Source organism: Salmo trutta, chromosome 11 (genome assembly GCF_901001165.1).
Source record: "Salmo trutta chromosome 11, fSalTru1.1, whole genome shotgun sequence".
Lineage (NCBI taxonomy): Eukaryota > Metazoa > Chordata > Actinopteri > Salmoniformes > Salmonidae > Salmo > Salmo trutta.
Window position 1 is genome coordinate 13,550,509 of NC_042967.1, and position 19,861 is coordinate 13,570,369.

General features: G+C 44.7%; 1 protein-coding gene across 1 annotated transcript; it reads left to right on the forward strand.

The window, feature by feature from the left end:
• The first annotated feature begins 919 nt into the window (after positions 1 to 919).
• On the forward strand, positions 920 to 12,702 carry LOC115202242 (nephronectin). The gene is made up of 7 exons (XM_029766231.1): positions 920 to 1,221; positions 3,639 to 3,757; positions 3,862 to 3,954; positions 4,149 to 4,271; positions 7,133 to 7,252; positions 9,156 to 9,290; positions 11,746 to 12,702. The coding sequence occupies exons 1-7, from the start codon at positions 1,115 to 1,117 to the stop codon at positions 11,964 to 11,966; spliced, it is 918 nt and encodes a 305-aa protein (XP_029622091.1). The 5' UTR covers positions 920 to 1,114; the 3' UTR covers positions 11,967 to 12,702.
• The last annotated feature ends 7,159 nt before the right edge of the window (positions 12,703 to 19,861 follow it).

Here is a 19,861-nt window from a genome sequence, read left to right on the forward strand (position 1 = left end):
TGATTTAATCACGGTGATTGGTTAGATGTTGGAGGTTGGATACCATGTGTGGTTGGGGAGGTTTAAATGCCTCACATGTGTGTGCTCCCTGTACAGTGCGTGGTGGATGGTGGCTCTGCAGTCTACTCAGAGGAACCCTGAGGCTATCTATCTACCACAGTCATCTCATAATTAGCACAAGCGGGTTTGGAGAGCGCTGCCAAATATGTGCCATTTACAGTAAGTCTTTACTTGTTTTGGGGTCGGACAAATTGCGGTGTTGATTTGGAGCAGGGGAGCGTGTTCCCTCTCAGGATAAACAAGCTTGATGTAATGCAGGCCTACATAGGGATGCAATCAGCTCAGCGTTTTGAAATAAATACATCTAACTTTCGTCCTTATCAGAGGAAGCAATAGGAAAAGCCTGACTTTGCATTGCCCATTGAAGTAATGTCCCAAATCAATGCACAGCTTGTTTCCCTTTAACTGTCCTATATAGTGTCTGGTGTGATCACTATTTGTTTCATTCAGCCCACCATGCAGGCGATTAACCATGATTTCTGAGCCTAATGTAACTGATTGCTCACTGGTCATGCCTGGAAATAGTTAACGGTTTAGCGTGTTACTTCCAATGCTTTGGTTCTGCCGTTGTCACTGGTGATTCTCGCGCTTATTATCACAAAATGGGCCTATAAACTCTTATTCCCATAAAAAATACATGTTTCCTACATGATAGAGACAGACCATGGGTGAGACCTTTGGTCCAGTGTCAGTCACGTCCTCATGTGGGTTTAAGATTATAACTAAATTAGTGTGAATAAAAACTGAAATTGTCTCGCTATTTTCTGCCTGTGTATTTATTATTTAAATGTGATAATTCAAAGTTGTCCATCTCTCTCTCTCGCTCTCTTTCTCTCGCTTTCTCGCCTGCCAGGTAACCTGTCCCACCTATTGGACAAAATTCCAAAAGTTCCAAGACACTCAATCATAAAATGAACTAGGAGGTGACCACGCCTTACTCCAGACTCACCGCAGGAGACATGCTGGCACAATAACGTGTCTCTGAAATGCGCTCATCACAAAATAAGGATAATAATATGTAGCTGTTTTATGAGCTGACAATTACCTTCGTGATATGATGGTATTTACGGTTGTCAGCGCGCGTCCGGTGCGCCAGTGGTTGCTGGTTATCACTGTGCGTTTTATTGCGTTCTCCATGGCTTTTCAACAGGACAGGAGCAGGTATGAAACAACTATAATTTGCAGTTGCCGCTAATTAAATGAATGATGTGCGGTGATGATGCAGGCTAAATCGCATTATTTATTTATCTACTGATCATGACTGTAGGTTATTCATCTCATGACACCTGACTATCCATGTTTAGAGACTTTTCTTTACTGTTCTACTACGTACAGTTACTATATTCTAAAGTCTGTGAATTGTTAGACCCACTTGGTTTGGGAGTAATCACTCAATAGTCTCCTTTTCCTAGCCTTATTATATACCACTTTGGTGTGGAGGTATGCACCCCTCGAAATGACTGCCTCTGGCATTTTGGACTGAAGATTGTAGGAGTGGTTTAACATCAGCTACAGAGTAAATGGTATCAAATCTCCCCTGCAGTTTTGTTTATTTCCCTCTTTTTAATGAAACAGCAATTATTGCCATTTGGAATACAGCATGTGTGTGTCAAGGCTTCTCTCCACTGCATGTGAATCTATGAGGTGTTCCATAAGTAGTTACAACAGCTCAAAATGACTTCCAGTCATAGGAAATAGAATGTGTGTTCCAGAGTTCTGCTGTATTTACTACAATGCTTTGTAATAGTGACTCCGTATGAATATGTTGTTACCAATTGATTATAGATCCTCTTCCACAAGCCTTAGAGAGCCTCTGCACTCTCAACTATACAGTAGGTTGTCCACATTTTGGACACACCTACCCACTGCAAGGTTTTTCTCTATTTTTACTATTTTCTACATTGTAGAATAATAGTAAAGACATCAGAACTATGAAATAACACATATGGAATCATGTAGTAAGCAAAAAAGTGTAAAACGAATCAAAATATATTTGAGATTCTTCAAAGTAGCCACCCTTTGCCTTGATGACAGCTTTGCACACTCTTGGCATTCTCTCAACCAGCTTCATGAGGTAGTCACCTGGAATGGATTTCAATTAACAGGTGTGCCATGTTAAAAGTTCATTTGAGGAATTTCTTTCCTTCTTAATGCGTTTGAGCCCATCAGTTGTGTTGTGACAAGGTAGGGGTGGTATACAGAAGACAGCCCTATTTGGTAAAAGATCAGGTCCATATTATAGCAAGAACAGCTCAAATAAGCAGAGAAACGACAGGCCATCATTACTTGAAGACATGAAGGTCAGTCAATCCGGAAATTTCAAGAACTTTGAAAGTTTCAAGGAAAGGAAGACCCAGAGTCACCTCGGCTGTAGAGGATAAGTTCATTAGTTACCAGCCTCAGAAATGGGCAATTAACTGCACCTCAGATTGCATCCCAAATAAATGCTTTACAGAGTTCAAGTAACAGACACATCTCAACATCAACTGTTCAGAGGAGACTGCGTGAATCAGGCCTTCATGGTTGAATTGCTGCAAAGAAACCACTACTAAAGGGCACCAATAATAAGAAGAGACTTGCTTGGGCCAAGAAACACGAGCAATGGACATTAGACCGGTGGAAATCTGTCCTTTGGTCTGATGAGTCCAAATTTGAGATTTTTGGTTCCAACTGTTGTGTCTTTGTGAGACGCAGAGTAGGTGAACGGAAGATCTCTGCATGTGTGGTTCCCACCGTGAAGCATGGAGGAGGTGTGATGGTGTGGGGTTGCTTTGCTGGTGACACTGTCTGTGATTTATTTAGAATTCAAGGCACACTTAACCAACATGGCTACCACAGCATTCTGCAGCGATACACCATCCCATCTGGTTTGCGCTTAGTGGGACTATCATTTGTTTTTCAACAAGACAATGACCCAACACACCTCCAGGCTGTGTAAGAGTTATTTGACCAAGAAGGAGAGTGATGGAGTGCTGCATCAGATGATCTGGCCACAATCTCACGACCTCAACCCAATTGAGATGGTTTGGGATGAGTTGGACCGCAGAGTGAAGGAAAAGCAGCCAGCAAGTGCTCAGCGTATGTGGGAACTCCTTCAAGACTTTTGAAAAAGCATTCCAGGTGAAGCTGGTTGAGAGAATGCCAAGAGTGTGCAAAGCTGTCATCAAGGCAAAGGGTGGCTACTTTGAAGATTTGTTTAACACTTTTTTGGTTACTACATGATTCCAAATGTGTTATTTTATAGTTTTGATGGTTTCACTATTATTCTACAATGTAGAAAATAGTAAAAATAAAGAAAAACCCTTGAATGAGTAGGTGTCCAAACTTTTGACTGGTACTGTATATATATATATATATATATGTGTGTGTGTGTGTGTTTAGTCATACTGTTGAAGAGAGAAACAGTGTAGCAACACAAATAAGGCATTGATGACAACAACTATAGCCAGAAACCTTGGGGTCTTTCTTAATTGTGGCTGATGAACCATTAACCATTAACCCATTCTTCCTCTCCATCCACCCACCTTTCCATCTCCCTCCATCCACCCCTCCATCTATCTACCTATCCATCCCCCCAGGACAGTGAGGGACGTGTCTGGGCGTCTCGGTGGGCCGTCGGGGTCCGTGGGGCTCTGCACCATCGGCCCGTCTACTGCCTGCTGTTTAGGCTGGAGGAATGTCATGGGTGTCTGCCAACGTAAGTCAGCGGCCACTGGGCTAGTCCTCCAGAAACAACAACAATGCAACAATACACCAGCCGAGGTTATCATATGTATTTACCTGCTCTCTCTGACCATCTAGCTGTGTGCAACAAGCCTTGCAGGAATGGAGTCTGTGTGGGTCCAGACAAGTGCTCCTGCTCTGTGGGATACAAGGGCCAGCAATGTGACCAAGGTGGCTATCTTTGACTCTGTATGATTCATGCATGTTGATTTCAGATTCTGTATGATTCAAGCATGATGATTCCAGATACTGTGTGATTCATGCATGTTGATTCCTGGTTATTGATTCCAGATATTATGATTGATTCATGCATGCTGATCTTGATATGATTCCTGATCCTGATTGTTGTTGGTTGTTGATTCCAGATGTAAATGAGTGTGGTCTCCCAGAGCGACCGTGCTCCAACAGCTGTATGAACACCCAGGGTAGTTACCGGTGTTACTGCGACCCCGGATACAACCTCATGACAGATGGATCAACCTGCACCAGTACGTACCAGTTCAAACCGGTTTCTGCCCACTTTCCTGGAACATCATGACCCAACCATTGATGGAATACCACGCCCGGGTAGAAGTTCCCCTCAGGCACTGATCTAGGATCAGCTCACCATCTTCTAAACTCTAACATTATACACCAGGGGGTACAATTTAAAACTGATCATAGATCAGTTTCTTGGGGGCAACTTCATCCTACTGTGAACACCACAGGGCTCAGTGTCAGGACTGCATGTACTGGCGTGCTGATATGGGTCAAATGTTATTATAGACAAGGGGCCAAGTTTCAGTGGTTCTGGATCTTGATTGGCTGCTCAGCTTCCCCGTCAGCTACATACCTCCAGTCTGGATGATATATTACCCAGAACCCCCCTGTCGTCCACGGGCCAATAGGGTCAAGTCTTATTCACTTGATCTAGAGTGTGACATTTGTTGTATGGGGCACAGGGTTGGGTGGGTTACTTTATGGTACAGTCAGGGTTGGGTAGGTTACTTTATGGTACAGTCAGGGTTGGGTAGGTTACTTTATGTTACAGTCAGGGTTGGGTAGGTTACTTTATGGTACAGTCAGGGTTGGGTAGGTTACTTTATGTTACAGTCAGGGTTGGGTAGGTTACTTTATGGTACAGTCAGGGTTGGGTAGGTTACTTTATGTTACAGTCAGGGTTGGGTAGGTTACTTTATGGTACAGTCAGGGTTGGGTGGGTTACTTTATGGTACAGTCAGGGTTGGGTAGGTTACTTTATGGTACAGTCAGGGTTGGGTAGGTTACTTTATGGTTCAGTCAGGGTTGGGTAGGTTACTTTATGGTACAGTCAGGGTTGGGTGGGTTACTTTATGGTACAGTCAGGGTTGGGTAGGTTACTTTATGGTACAGTCAGGGTTGGGTAGGTTACTTTATGGTACAGTCAGGGTTGGGTAGGTTACTTTATGGTACAGTCAGGGTTGGGTAGGTTACTTTATGGTACAGTCAGGGTTGGGTGGGTTACTTTATGGTACAGTCAGGGTTGGGTAGGTTACTTTATGTTACAGTCAGGGTTGGGTGGGTTACTTTATGGTACAGTCAGGGTTGGGTGGGTTACTTTATGGTACAGTCAGGGTTGGGTGGGTTACTTTATGGTACAGTCAGGGTTGGGTAGATTACTTTATGGTACAGTCAGGGTTGGGTGGGTTACTTTATGGTACAGTCAGGGTTGGGTAGGTTACTTTATGGTACAGTCAGGGTTGGGTAGGTTACTTTATGGTACAGTCAGGGTTGGGTAGGTTACTTTATGGTACAGTCAGGGTTGGGTAGGTTACTTTATGGTACAGTCAGGGTTGGGTAGGTTACTTTATGGTACAGTCAGGGTTGGGTAGGTTACTTTATGTTACAGTCAGGGTTGGGTAGGTTACTTATGGTACAGTCAGGGTTGGGTAGGTTACTTTATGGTACAGTCAGGGTTGGGTAGGTTACTTTATGGTACAGTCAGGGTTGGGTAGGTTACTTTATGGTACAGTCAGGGTTGGGTAGGTTACTTTATGTTACAGTCAGGGTTGGGTAGGTTACTTTATGGTACAGTCAGGGTTGGGTAGGTTACTTTATGTTACAGTCAGGGTTGGGTAGGTTACTTTATGGTACAGTCAGGGTTGGGTAGGTTACTTTATGTTACAGTCAGGGTTGGGTAGGTTACTTTATGTTACAGTCAGGGTTGGGTAGGTTACTTTATGGTACAGTCAGGGTTGGGTGGGTTACTTTATGGTACAGTCAGGGTTGGGTAGGTTACTTTATGGTACAGTCAGGGTTGGGTAGGTTACTTTATGGTACAGTCAGGGTTGGGTAGGTTACTTTATGGTACAGTCAGGGTTGGGTAGGTTACTTTATGTTACAGTCAGGGTTGGGTGGGTTACTTTATGGTACAGTCAGGGTTGGGTGGGTTACTTTATGGTACAGTCAGGGTTGGGTAGGTTACTTTATGGTACAGTCAGGGTTGGGTGGGTTACTTTATGGTACAGTCAGGGTTGGGAAGGTTACTTTATGTTACAGTCAGGGTTGGGTGGGTTACTTTATGGTACAGTCAGGGTTGGGTAGGTTACTTTATGTTACAGTCAGGGTTGGGTAGGTTACTTTATGTTACAGTCAGGGTTGGGTGGGTTACTTTATGGTACAGTCAGGGTTGGGTAGGTTACTTTATGGTACAGTCAGGGTTGGGTAGGTTACTTTATGGTACAGTCAGGGTTGGGTAGGTTACTTTATGGTACAGTCAGGGTTGGGTAGGTTACTTTATGGTACAGTCAGGGTTGGGTAGGTTACTTTATGGTACAGTCAGGGTTGGGTAAGTTACTTTATGGTACAGTTAGGGTTGGGTAGATTACTTTATGTTACAGTCAGGGTTGGGTAGGTTACTTTATGAATGTAGTCCATTAGAGTTACTGGTTACTTGTCCAAAATTGTTCATTCTTACATGACTTCTTACATAACTTTTAGATTATCCAAACTCAGTAACGTAACGTAAAAACATCCTTTCTGAATTTAAAAGTAATACTAGAAGTAATCTAGTTTTTCAAAAGTAGGCCTATCTGTAATCTGATTACAATATTTTTGCTGGTAATGTTACAGTTTTTTTGTAATACATTACTCCCCAACCCTGTGGGGGCAATGTAGAGGAGCAACTGTTATCATGACTGGTGTAATCAATCTAAAGCAAGGAATATAATGTGAGTATGACAGAAGACCAAACCAAGCTGGTTTCATATCACTGCTTGTGAGTCTATAGTATTACAGTACAGCACATGGTTTGTGCGTGGTGGCATGTGTTCGTTCCAACCATCCATTTCTACCTTGACTCTCAGCCAGCTTATCCTGTGTTCTCTTCCAGAAGAGCCTGAGTGTTCCTCCGCACGCTGCCAGTTCAGTTGCCAGATCGACCGGGGGGGAGAGGTGCGCTGTCTGTGTGCCCCCGGCCTCCACCTGGCCGCCGACAACAGGACCTGTGAAGGTGGGCTTCCTCGGCAACCCCATGGTAACCCCGTTGCCATGGCAACCACCAAACTCCTCCCTCCCCTCTAGTTCTTTCAGTTCCAATGCCATGGGAAGAAGTAAGGGGGGACTGGGATTGGGAAACAGCCCAGAGTTTGGTCCATTCCCTTGGCATTACGACGGGGTATATTACAACGGGGTATACTGTATGCTAGCCATGATCGTAGCGTGACAGTGTGTAGCTACTAGTTCGGTCTCTGGCTGCCATTAGAGAGCAGGTGGAGAGACAGGTTCCCATATGTACACTACTAGAGGACATGTTAATGACCTCCACCCAGCTATTACTAACAGCGCCTACCCACTGAGTCTGTCCACAGAACGATAAACCCCGCAATTACCTCAAGTGTTAAGAAAACAGACCCCGGGTCCCAGTAGCTGTACTCTACTCTTTGCCCTCTCCTCAGCCTAGCTAGCGCTCATTACTTTGAAGTCCCTTAGCTCGATAACTGTGGTGCGGTCGTAAAGTCCTCGCAGCAGACACCTCCTGTCCTGCTAACGAGGCCCAGCCTCCACGGTTGATCCTGAGAGCCATTGCCTCATTCTCACGCCAGGAGAGTAGCTGTAGGAACTAACCAATCAGACCCGAGACCTCAGAGAAATCATAACAGTCATATACTGTAGGTAGTTACAGTGGAACATATTTTTAATTTATTTTGTATTCTTCCCCTCTAATCAGGAACTGATTTAGACCTGGGACACCAGGTGAATGCAATTAATTATCAAGTAGAACAGAAAAGCAGCAGTACTCCGGACCTCTTAGGGTAAGAGTTTACCACCCCTTCTCTAGGTACTGCAGAGGCCTAGTCAGCAGGGCTCACTAACCCTGTTCCTGGAGAGATACCCTCCTGTAGGTTTTCACTCCAACCCTGTTCCTGGAGAGCTACCGTCCTCTAGGTTTTCATTCTAACCCTGTTCTTGGAGAGCTACTGTCCTCTAGGTTTTCACTCTAACCCTGTTCCTGGAGAGATACCCTCCTGTAGGTTTTTACTCCAACCCTGTTCCTGGAGAGCTACTGTCCTCTAGGTTTTCACTCCAACCCTGTTCCTGGAGAGATATCCTCCTGTAGGTTTTCATTCTAACCCTGTTCCTGCAGAGATATCCTCCTGTAGGTTTTCACTCTAACCCTGTTCCTGGAGCGATATCCTCCTGTAGGTTTTCACTCTAACCCTGTTCCTGGAGAGATATCCTCCTGTAGATTTTCACTCTAACCCTGTTTCTGGAGAGACACCCTCCTGTAGGTTTTCATTCTAACCCTGATTCAGATAATTAGCTGGTTGATAAGCTGAATCAGGTTAGTTACAACAGGAGGGTTTCTCTCCAGGACATCAGCAGCTTAAACAGAAGCATTAGAACAGACACAACCATAGCATCATCACGTTCTCCTGTTATTATGTACTTGGACCAAACTCTTCAGTGTCTGAAGTGACATCATATTGTGGGATATAAAGTATCACTCATTTGTCTTCATTTCAACTATATCTACATTGGAATAACATTAGAATTGTACTAGTTACAGACAGAGAGAGAGAGAGAGAGAGAGAGAGAGAGAGAAGCACCTGAAAAGTATCACATGAGTTGTTATTGTGTGTGAGTGTGTTGTGATTCCTTGTTGTTGAACAACAACAGTGTACATTTCAAAGCACCTGTACAAAAAAACCTCCCAAGATGGCCAAAGCACTCGTCCTCTTTCTGATGTAGAGGTAATGATTGTTTTGAGCTGAGAAAACAACCCTAGGTTCTTTACAGCGCTTTGTCGTCTCCCTTGTATATGTTACATCTAGTGTGTGTGTGTGTGTGTGTGTGTGTGTGTTTATGCATGCTCAGGAGTTGAGTTTTTGTGGCCTTGTTGTGCTGTTTTGCAGATGTGGACGAGTGTCGCGGGGCGCCAGATGTTTGCCCTCCCCGGCACACTTGCAAGAACACCTTTGGCAGCTTTGTGTGTGCGTGTAGGGAGGGCTTCGTGTTGGGGACGCTCCAGAACTCAGTGCAGTGTCGAGGTACGGACATCCCCCATACTGTACAGCAGGCTGTAAAGGCTCGTAGAAACCAGTATTAATATTAACAGGGAATGTAACGCTGTTAGATACCAGTATTAATATCAACAGGGAATGTAACGCTGTTAGATACCAGTATTAATATCAACAGGGAATGTAACGCTGTTAGATACCAGTATTAATATTAACAGGGAATGTAAGGCTCTTAGAAACCAGTATTAATATCAACAGGGAATGTAACGCTGTTAGATACCAGTATTAATATCAACAGGGAATGTAACGCTGTTAGATACCAGTATTAATATCAACAGGGAATGTAACGCTGTTAGATACCAGTATTAATATCAACAGGGAATGTAACGCTGTTAGATACCAGTATTAATATCAACAGGGAATGTAACGCTGTTAGATACCAGTATTAATATCAACAGGGAATGTAACGCTGTTAGATACCAGTATTAATATCAACAGGGAATGTAACGCTGTTAGATACCAGTATTAATATCAACAGGGAATGTTAGAGAAACTGTCTGTCTGTCTGTCTGTCTGTCTGTCTGTCTGTCTGTCTGTCTGTCTGTCTGTCTGTCTGTCTGTCTGTCTGTCTGTCTGTCTGTCTGTCTGTCTGTCTGTCTGTCTGTCTGTCTGTCTGTCTGTCTGTCTGTCTGTCTGTCTGTGTATGACTTTACCCGATGTATGACATTAATATAATTTCTTCCTTCAGCATCTCTCAGCAGATGGCCATGTGTCTCGTAAAATATGCTGTGGTAGTGTGTGTGTGTGTGTGTGCATTCATGTGTGTGTAAGCCACAGACCCACTTTTCTCAGTGTCAATGCTGTTTAAATGAATGACTACCTCACAGCACGCCCTCACATGTTCTTCTCATTTAGCCTACGTTTCATTGTCAAACAGACCGATCCTCTGTAGATGAGCTTTGGCTGCAGCAACCCAGTGAGAGCCTGAATGTATTTCTCTAGCTTGCCTCCCCCGCTCGCTCAGCTGTGGTAGCTGTTATTGTTTATGCTTCCTTGGTGAACATTGCAACACCTATTTCCTGGAGCTTTGAAACAGACTAGTTGTTACTCAACAACCCCTTGACTTCACACTCAGTGAGTCGCGGGCAGGGGCCAAGTCAAGTCATGACTTCCTGCTGGCTCTCTCTGTGTGCTGGCTGGCCGATAATGTCTTCACCTCAGAGCCAGTGAAAAGGTGGAAAAGCTATCCAGTAATACTCAAAACAAGCATAGGTCTTACTGTAAAACTGCATGGGTTTGGTGTCTGCTTTCAGCTTGGTTTGGGTCGCCAAATTCAGAGCTCACAGGCAAAGGAGAAATAACTGAAACACAGTCAGACTGCTAATACAACAGACCACCTGTTTGTGTTGAACGTGATGAGTAGTATTGGGATCAGGGCCGAGAGAGAGAGAGAGGAGAGAGAGGAGAGAGAGAGAAGAGAGAGGAGAGGAGAGGAGAGAGGAGAGGAGGAGAGAGAGAGAGAGGAGAGGAGAGAGGAGAGGAGAGAGAGGAGAGAGAGGAGAGAGAGGAGAGAGAGGGAGAGGAGGGAAGAGGAGAGAGAGAGAGAGGAGAGAGAGGAGAGAGAGGAGGAGAGAGAGGAGGAGGAGAGAGGAGATGAGAGAGGAGAGAGGAGAGAGAGGGAGAGGAGAGAGAGAGGAGAGAGAGGAGAGAGGAGAGGAGAGGAGAGAGAGGAGAGGAGGAGAGAGAGAGAGGAGAGGAGAGAGAGGAGAGGAGAGAGGAGGAGAGAGGAGAGGAGAGAGAGGAGAGGAGAGGAGAGGGAGGAGGAGAGGAGAGAGAGAGGAGAGAGAGGAGAGGAGAGGAGAGGAGAGAGAGGAGAGGAGAGAGAGGAGAGAGAGAGAGGAGAGGAGAGGAGGAGAGAGAGGAGGAGAGAGAGGGAGGAGAGGAGAGGAGAGAGAGGAGAGGAGAGGAGAGAGAGGAGAGGAGAGGAGGAGAGGAGAGGAGAGAGAGGAGAGGAGAGAGAGGAGAGAGGAGAGAGAGAAGCGAGAGAGAGGAGAGAGAGAGAGAGAAGCGAGAGAGAGAGGAGAGAAAGAGAGAGAGAAGCGAGAGAGAGAGGAGAGAAAGAGAGAGAGAAGAGAGAGAGAGGAGAGGGGGAGTGAGAGAGAGTAGACAGTGAGAGAAAGAGAGAGAGGAGAGTAAACACAAAGCTGACATTGACATAGATGCTGTCTAGTACTGTAGATTAGGACATCTGGAAAACATTCTCCAAACATCCACACGTGTTTCAGTGTTAAACTCAATGGAGAATTGACTGATTTGAATTCAGATCTGTTGATACTTTCAATATGACTGTTTCATTTAGGATGAGACTGACAAAACAACACTTGTGTATTGATGTTGATTCTCTTAAGAATCCACACAAGCTTTATTGCTTGGTGCTGATAACCATCTTCTCATCATGTCACCGTATCCTCCTCTATCTCCCCAGATAAGGACGAGTGTCTGGACAGTACTCACCTGTGTAGCCGTCATTCCCAGTGTTTCAACACCTCTGGTTCCTACACCTGTCAGTGTCTGGAGGACTACTCCGGCGACGGCCACGCATGCTGGCCGAGGAGAGCCTCCCAGTCCAAGACCTCCATGTACTACCGGTACAAACTCTCCAAAAGGACCAGGCCCATACAACAACCACACCGTCCGCAGCTCTGACGGTGCCTCTGGTTCTGACTGATAACACTGTTGTGAAGTAGTTACTGGCGGACATTTTGGGTCGAGCCGTGTTGAAGCAGCACATGAGAACTACGGGAGGAAAATAGATTTGTGTTGAAGCAGCCTCACAGGACAATTCACGAGGTAGATATGGGGTAAATTGAGGTGGAGTTTTACTATCACAACATAGTTAAAGCAGAGTAATGCTAAGAATTCCTCACACAACTGGAAAGTGTGGTAACGTTCTGTTTTAGCCTATCATCTGCCAGGCCTCTCTTCAGTTAGTCAACAAAGACCCTAGATTGCTAAACGGTGCCATTAGTGGTCTACTGTTTGATGTCAGTCAAAGAAGCCACTCATTTGACAAACACACTCGTCAAGGAACCACACTCTGTAGTCTGCCTGCCATGCTTCAGACTCACCACGCTCTGTGATGACATGGAATTTTCCTTTGTTTAAGTTTCCCAGCTTATTGTCTCGGAAAAGGTCACGGTTAAGAACAAGTTTCACACGCACTGCCATACTGCTACTTTGGCATTTGTAACCAATTTCACAATACACATGTTGTCAGCATAAGGGATCTTGATAGGGACTTCATGTAGTGAGTGATTAGATCATTTTCTGACAGGCCAGTGGGTGTACACGAGGGGACTATTAGTCCATACGGACTAGTCTTTGAGAGGAGTGTATACGTCATTATTTGTTAATAAAAGGCTGACCTCTGGTGGAAAGATAAGGGAGGATATTTGTCTTCTTCTTCGACAGAGCAGCGTCACCCTGACTTCTCCATAGATGGGATCATAGATATCAGCATCTCCCTGACTTCTCCATAGATGGATCATAAACAGCAGCATCACCCTGACTTCTCCATAGATGGGATCATAGACAGCAGTATCTCCCTGACTTCTCCATAGATGGGATGATAGATAGCAGCATCTCCCTGACTTCTCCATAGATGGATCATAAACAGCAGCATCACCCTGACTTCTCCATAGATGGGATCATAGACAGCAGCATCTCCCTGACTTCTCCATAGATGGGATCATAGATAGCAGCATCTCCCTGACTTCTCCATAGATGGGATCATAGACAGCAGTATCATCCTGACTTCTCCATAGATGGGATCATAGATATCAGCATCTCCCTGACTTCTCCATAGATGGGATCATAGACAGCAGTATCATCCTGACTTCTCCATAGATGGGATCATAGATATCAGCATCTCCCTGACTTCCCCATAGATGGGATCATAAACAGCAGTATCTCCCTGACTTCTCCATAGATGGGATCATAGATAGCAGCATCTCCCTGACTTCTCCATAGATGGGATCATAGACAGCAGCATCTCCCTGACTTCTCCATAGATGGGATCATAGATAGCAGCATCTCCCTGACTTCTCCATAGATGGGATCATAGATATCGGCATCTCCCTGACTTCTCCATAGATGGGATCATAGACAGCAGTATCACCCTGACTTCTCCATAGATGGGATCATAGATATCAGCATCTCCCTGACTTCTCCATAGATGGGATCATAGATATCAGCATCTCCCTGACTTCTCCATAGATGGGATCATAGACAGCAGCATCACCCTGACTTCTCCATAGATGGGATCATAGATATCAGCATCTCCCTGACTTCTCCATAGATGGGATCATAGATATCAGCATCTCCCTGACTTCTCCATAGATGGGATCATAGATATCAGCATCTCCCTGACTTCTCCATAGATGGGATCATAGACAGCAGTATCACCCTGACTTCTCCATAGATGGGATCATAGACAGCAGTATCACCCTGACTTCTCCATAGATGGGATCATAGACAGCAGCATCACCCTGACTTCTCCATAGATGGGATCATAGATATCAGCATCACCCTGACTTCTCCATAGATGGGATCATAGACAGCAGTATCACCCTGACTTCTCCATAGATGGGATCATAGACAGCAGTATCACCCTGACTTCTCCATAGATGGGATCATAGATATCAGCATCTCCCTGACTTCTCCATAGATGGGATCATAGACAGCAGCATCTCCCTGACTTCTCCATAGATGGGATCATAGATATCAGCATCTCCCTGACTTCTCCATAGATGGGATCATAGACAGCAGTATCTCCCTGACTTCTCCATAGATGGGATCATAGATAGCAGCATCTCCCTGACTTCTCCATAGATGGGATCATAGACAGCAGTATCTCCCTGACTTCTCCATAGATGGGATCATAGACAGCAGTATCACCCTGACTTCTCCATAGATGGGATCATAGACAGCAGTATCACCCTGACTTCTCCATAGATGGGATCATAGATAGCAGTATCACCCTGACTTCTCCATAGATGGGATCATAGATAGCAGCATCTCCCTGACTTCTCCATAGATGGGATCATAGACAGCAGTATCACCCTGACTTCTCCATAGATGGGATCATAGATAGCAGCATCTCCCTGACTTCTCCATAGATGGGATCATAGACAGCAGTATCACCCTGACTTCTCCATAGATGGGATCATAGATAGCAGTATCACCCTGACTTCTCCATAGATGGGATCATAGATATCAGCATCTCCCTGACTTCTCCATAGATGGGATCATAGACAGCAGTATCACCCTGACTTCTCCATAGAAGGGATCATAGACAGCAGTATCACCCTGACTTCTCCATAGATGGGATCATAGACAGCAGTATCACCCTGACTTCTCCATAGATGGGATCATAGATAGGCTACATGACCGAAAGCTGTTGAAATGCATGTATTTGTTGAGTCGTGTTAATTAATTAAGGCACTTTGAGAGATCGTCTGTTTGATGATGTAAAATGTCTGGAATAATGGTATAATTGTTGAATGGGGACCAACCAATAAAGCGTGTTGTTATTATTATTGTTGTGTGGGTTCTGTAATGTATTGTGGCTTCACCTGCCCTTCACATGGGAATGGAAGTCAATCGGGATTGTAGACGTTTCATGATTTTGGATTCCGGAGAGAAAATTGCCTTTAAATCCATATTGGGCCACAATAATGCTTCTGACTTACAGTACTAACATGGTCATGCCCATTTCATGACCCGTCATGGCAGGAAATCAGGGTAAAACAAGCTGCCACACACTCTACATCAGAGGTGGAAAGTACTTAAGAAAAAATACTTTAAAGTACTACTTAACTAGTTTTTTGTGGTATCTGTACTTTACTTTAATATTTATATTTTGACAACTTTTACTTTTACTTCACTACATTCCTAAAGAAAATGATCTACTTTTTACTCTATACATTTTCCCTGACACCCAAAAGTACTTGTTATATTTTGAAAGCTTAGCAGGACAGAAAATGGTCCAATTCGCACACTTATCAAGAGAACATCCCTGGTCATTCCTACTGCCTCTGATCTGGCGGACTCATTAAACACAAATGTTTTGTTTGTAAATGATGTCTGAGTGTGACTCTGGCTATACGCAAATAAAAGAAAACAAGAAAATTGTGCCGTCTGGTTTGCTTAATAAGTAATTAAGGAATTTAAAATGATGTGTACTTTTACTTTTGATATTTAAGTATTTTTTAGCATCTACATTTACTTTTGATACTTAAGTACTTTTAAAACCAAATACTTTAAGACTTTTACTCAAGTAGTATTTTACTGGGTGACTTTCACTTTTACTTGAGTCATTTTCTATTAAGATATATTTACTTTTACTCAAGTATGACAATTTAGGACTTTTTCCACCACTGCTCTACACACACACACACAGAGAGAGAGCAAGTGAGCACAGACAGGTCAGACCAAAAAAAACAGATGTCTTGTTTCTCAGCACCTCTCTAATCCCTAACCCTTTCTGTAGTGACAGCATAATGACATGTCCCATTCCTCCAGTCTGCTCTCCCTGAGGTTGCAGTGGCTGGTGGTAGGGGGCGCTGTGTTGTGCACTACATGGGCCCCAGTCCCAGTGGTTCTGGTTGTTGCTGTACTAGCAGGGCTCTATCTGGCACTGTGAGTGTCTGTGGCTGCAGTGGGAAGAGGCAGCTGCTGGATGGGCCCTGCCGCTGACCCCATTCATCCCAACAGCAGGTGTCATGTCGCGTTGCCCTCACAGGCACACAGATGCACACACAGATGACGGTATGTGTGTGGGGGGGGACCTCGAACTACTTACAGCATAGCTGAGAACAAAGGGGGGGAATCAGGAAGAAATGCAGCCTCTTGGAATAATATCCCAAACTCACCCCCAGAAGCGCGAGAAAACCTGATTTCTCTCTTTCAAAGCAGCACAAATAGAAAACCTTTTAGATGAAAGGTTCCAGACCCCCTTTATGAAAAGGACCTCACACTAAGTTGTGTGTAATTCCTACTAGAAACAGCTTTATTTACCAAAAAATAATAAGATTTAATGCCAAGTGTTAGACTACAAATAAAGGACAACAGGGAGTGGGAGGAGAGGAAGGGGGGAGAGAGAGAGAGAGAGAGAGAGAGACAGAGACAGAGACAGAGACAGAGACAGAGAGAGAGAGAGAGAGAGAGAGACAGAGACAGAGAGAGAGAGAGAGAGAGAGAGAGAGAGACAGAGAGAGAGAAAGAGAGAGAGAGAGAAAGAGAGAGAGAGAGAGAGAGAGAGAGAGAGAGAGAGGGGAGGATCAGGAAGGAGTGGAAAGTTTCTCTTTGCTTGTGCTTGTTGTTCTCCGTCCTGTGTTTACGTGACACACTGTGTTTTCACATGGAGGAGTAGCTACGGGAACACAGCACTGGGACCGTCTGCGTAGAGAGAATGCCCTCCTCGGAAAAAAATAGGAAAACAATAAATATGCTAATTGAATTTGGACATCTGCGATGACAACAAGCTCTCCGGTCCTGCGGGCTGTGCTGTGTGTGTGGGGGAATTCAACAACGTCCCTCTCGGCTTTCATTATAAAACAATATTAACATTTTCCGAGCAAGTGAGCAATGGCTCTGACAAGTGCAAAGAGCCAACTACAATACTGGGGAGAGATGGTAGTAAGAAGAAACCTTGCCACCCACGTTGCTGAAAGAGCATGCTTTCAAACACAGGCACTGAACTGCTAAACCACTAAAACCCCTGTCTTACCCATACTGTCCTATTCACTTTAGGTGAAATAAGCCTGTCTTTTCTCCCCTCGGCCTGGCCCATCCGGAAGGGATTTTCCATGTCTAATGCTGTATTATGTACCCGGTGTGGGACTTGGTTCGCGTCTCAAAATGGCACCCTATTCTCTATATAGTGCACTACTTTTGACCAAAGCCCTATCAAAAGTAGTGCACTAGATACGCAACGTGGTGCCATTTGTGGACTCAGCCTGGGACTGCCACTGCTTCGACACCCAGACAGTCACTCTGAGTAATACAACACAGTCACGGTGTGTTTCCATGAATGAATAATTAAAATGATACATGCTGACCCGGCCCACTCCAGGGAGCTCCGGCACAGCTTGAGATCATGTCATAAAATGAGAGCTCGCCACACACACACACACACACACACACACACACACACACACACACACACACACACACACTTGCGATCTGCGGTAGAGCAGGCGTGATATACCGTGCTATTACACAGCCTAGTGTGATGACACTCTTTCACAGGTTTGGAAAGTATTCAGACCCCTTGACTTTGTCAACATTTTGTTACGTTAGTTAACAAACAGATCACCGACCATTTCGAACCTCACCGTACCTTCTCCGCTATGCAATCTGGTTTCAGAGCTGGTCATGGGTGCACCTCAGCCACGCTCAAGATCCTAAACGATATCATAACCGCCATCGATAAGAGGCGTTACTGTGCAGCCGTATTCATCGACCTGGCTAAGGCTTTCGACTCTGTCAATCACAACATTCTTATTGGCAGACTCAACAGCCTTGATTTCTCAAATGATTGCCTCTCCTGGTTCACCAACTACTTCTCCGATAGAGTTAGTATGTCAAATCGGGGGGCCTGTTGTCCGGACCTCTGGCAGTCTCTATGGGGGTGCCACAGGGTTCAATTCTCGGGCCGACTCTCTTCTCTGTATACATCAATGATGTCGCTCTCGCTGCTGGTGATTCTTTGATCCACCTCTATGCAGACGACACCATTCTGTATACCTCTGGCCCTTCGTTGGACACTGTGTTAACTAACCTCCAGACGAGCTTCAATGCCATACAACTCTCCTTCCGTGGCCTCCAACTGCCCTTAAATACAAGTAAAACTAAATGCATGCTCTTCAACCGATCGCTGCCCGCACCAGCCCGCCCGTCCAGCATCACTACTCTGGACGGTTCTGACTTAGAATATGTGGACAACTACACATACCTAGCTGTCTGGTTAGACTGTAAACTCTCCTTCCAGACTCACATTAAACATCTCCAATCCAAAATTAAATCTAGAATCGGCTTCCTATTTCGCAACAAAGCATCCTTCACTCATGCTGTCAAACAAACCCTTGTAAAACTGACCATCCTACCGATCCTCGACTTCGGCGATGTCATTTACAAAATAGCCTCCAACACTCTACTCAACAAATTGGATGTAGTCTATCACAGTGTCATCCGTTTTGTCACCAAAGCCCCATATACTACCCACCACTGCGACCTGTATGCTCTTGTTGGCTGGCCCTCGCTTCATACTCGTCGCCAAACCCACTGGCTCCAGGTCATCTACAAGTCTCTGCTAGGTAAACCCCCATCTTATCTCAACTCACCATAGCAGCACTCACCCGTAGCACGCACTCCAGCAGGTATATCTCACTGGTAACCCCCAAAGCCAATTCCTCTTTGGCCGTCTCTCCTTCCAGTTCTCTGCTGCCAATGACTGGAACGAACTGCAAAAATCTCTGAAGCTGGAGACTCTTACCTCCCTCACTAGCTTTAAGCACCAACTGTCAGAGCAGCTCACAGATCATTGCACCTGTACATAGCTCATCTGTAAATAGCCCATCCAATCTACCTCATCCCCATGCTGTATTTATTTGATTTATTTATCTTGCTCCTTTGCACCCCAGTATTTCAACTAACACATTCATCCTCTGCACATCCTACCATTCCAGTGTTAAATTGCTATATTGTAATTACTTTGCCACCATGGCCTTTATTGCCTTACCTCTCTTATCCTACCTCATTTGCACATGCTGTATATAGATTTTCCTACTGCATTATTGATTGTATGTTTGTTTATTCCGTGTGTAACTCTGTGTTGTTGTATGTGTCAAACTGCTTTGCTTTATCTTGGCCAGGTTGCAGTTGCAAATGAGAACTAGTTCTAAACTAGCCTACCTGGTTAAATAAATGTGAAAAAACCCCAAAAACTTTACTGCTTATTCTAAAATGGATTAAAATAGTTTTTCCCCCTCATCAATCTACACACAATACCCCATAATGACAAAGCAAAAACAGTTTTTTAGACATTTTTGCAAATATATTAACAATAAAAAACTAAAATATCACATTTACATAAGAATTCAGACCCTTTACTCAGTACTTTGTTGAAGCACTTTTGGCAGCGATTACGGCCTCGAGTCTTGAAGCTACAAGCTAGGCACACCTGTATTTGGGGAGTTTCTCCTATTCTTCTCTGCAGATCCTCTCAAGCTCTGTCAGATTGGATGGGGAGTGTTGCTGCACATCTATTTTGATTTTGATGTTCGATCGGGTTCAAGTTCTGGCTCTGGCTGGGCCACTCAAGGACATTCAGAGACTTGTCCCAAAGCCACTCTTGCGTTGTCTTGGCTGTGAGCTTAGGGTCGTTGTCCTGTTGAAAGGTGAACCTTCGCCCCAGTCTGAGGTCCTGAGTGCTCTGGAGCAGGTTTTCATCAAGGATCTCTCTGTACTTTGCTCAGTTCATCTTTTCCCTTGATTCTGACTAGTCTCTCAGTCCCTGCTGCTGAAAAACATCCCCACAG

Coding starts and splice junctions, on each gene's coding strand:
- LOC115202242 (XM_029766231.1), top strand. CDS start 1,115: ATGATGGTATTTACGGTTGTCAGCGCGCGTCCGGTGCGCCAGTGGTTG. Junction 1,222..3,638: donor TTTCAACAGGACAGGAGCAG/GTATGAAACAAC, acceptor CCATCCCCCCAG/GACAGTGAGGGACGTGTCTG. Junction 3,955..4,148: donor GGGCCAGCAATGTGACCAAG/GTGGCTATCTTT, acceptor TGTTGATTCCAG/ATGTAAATGAGTGTGGTCTC.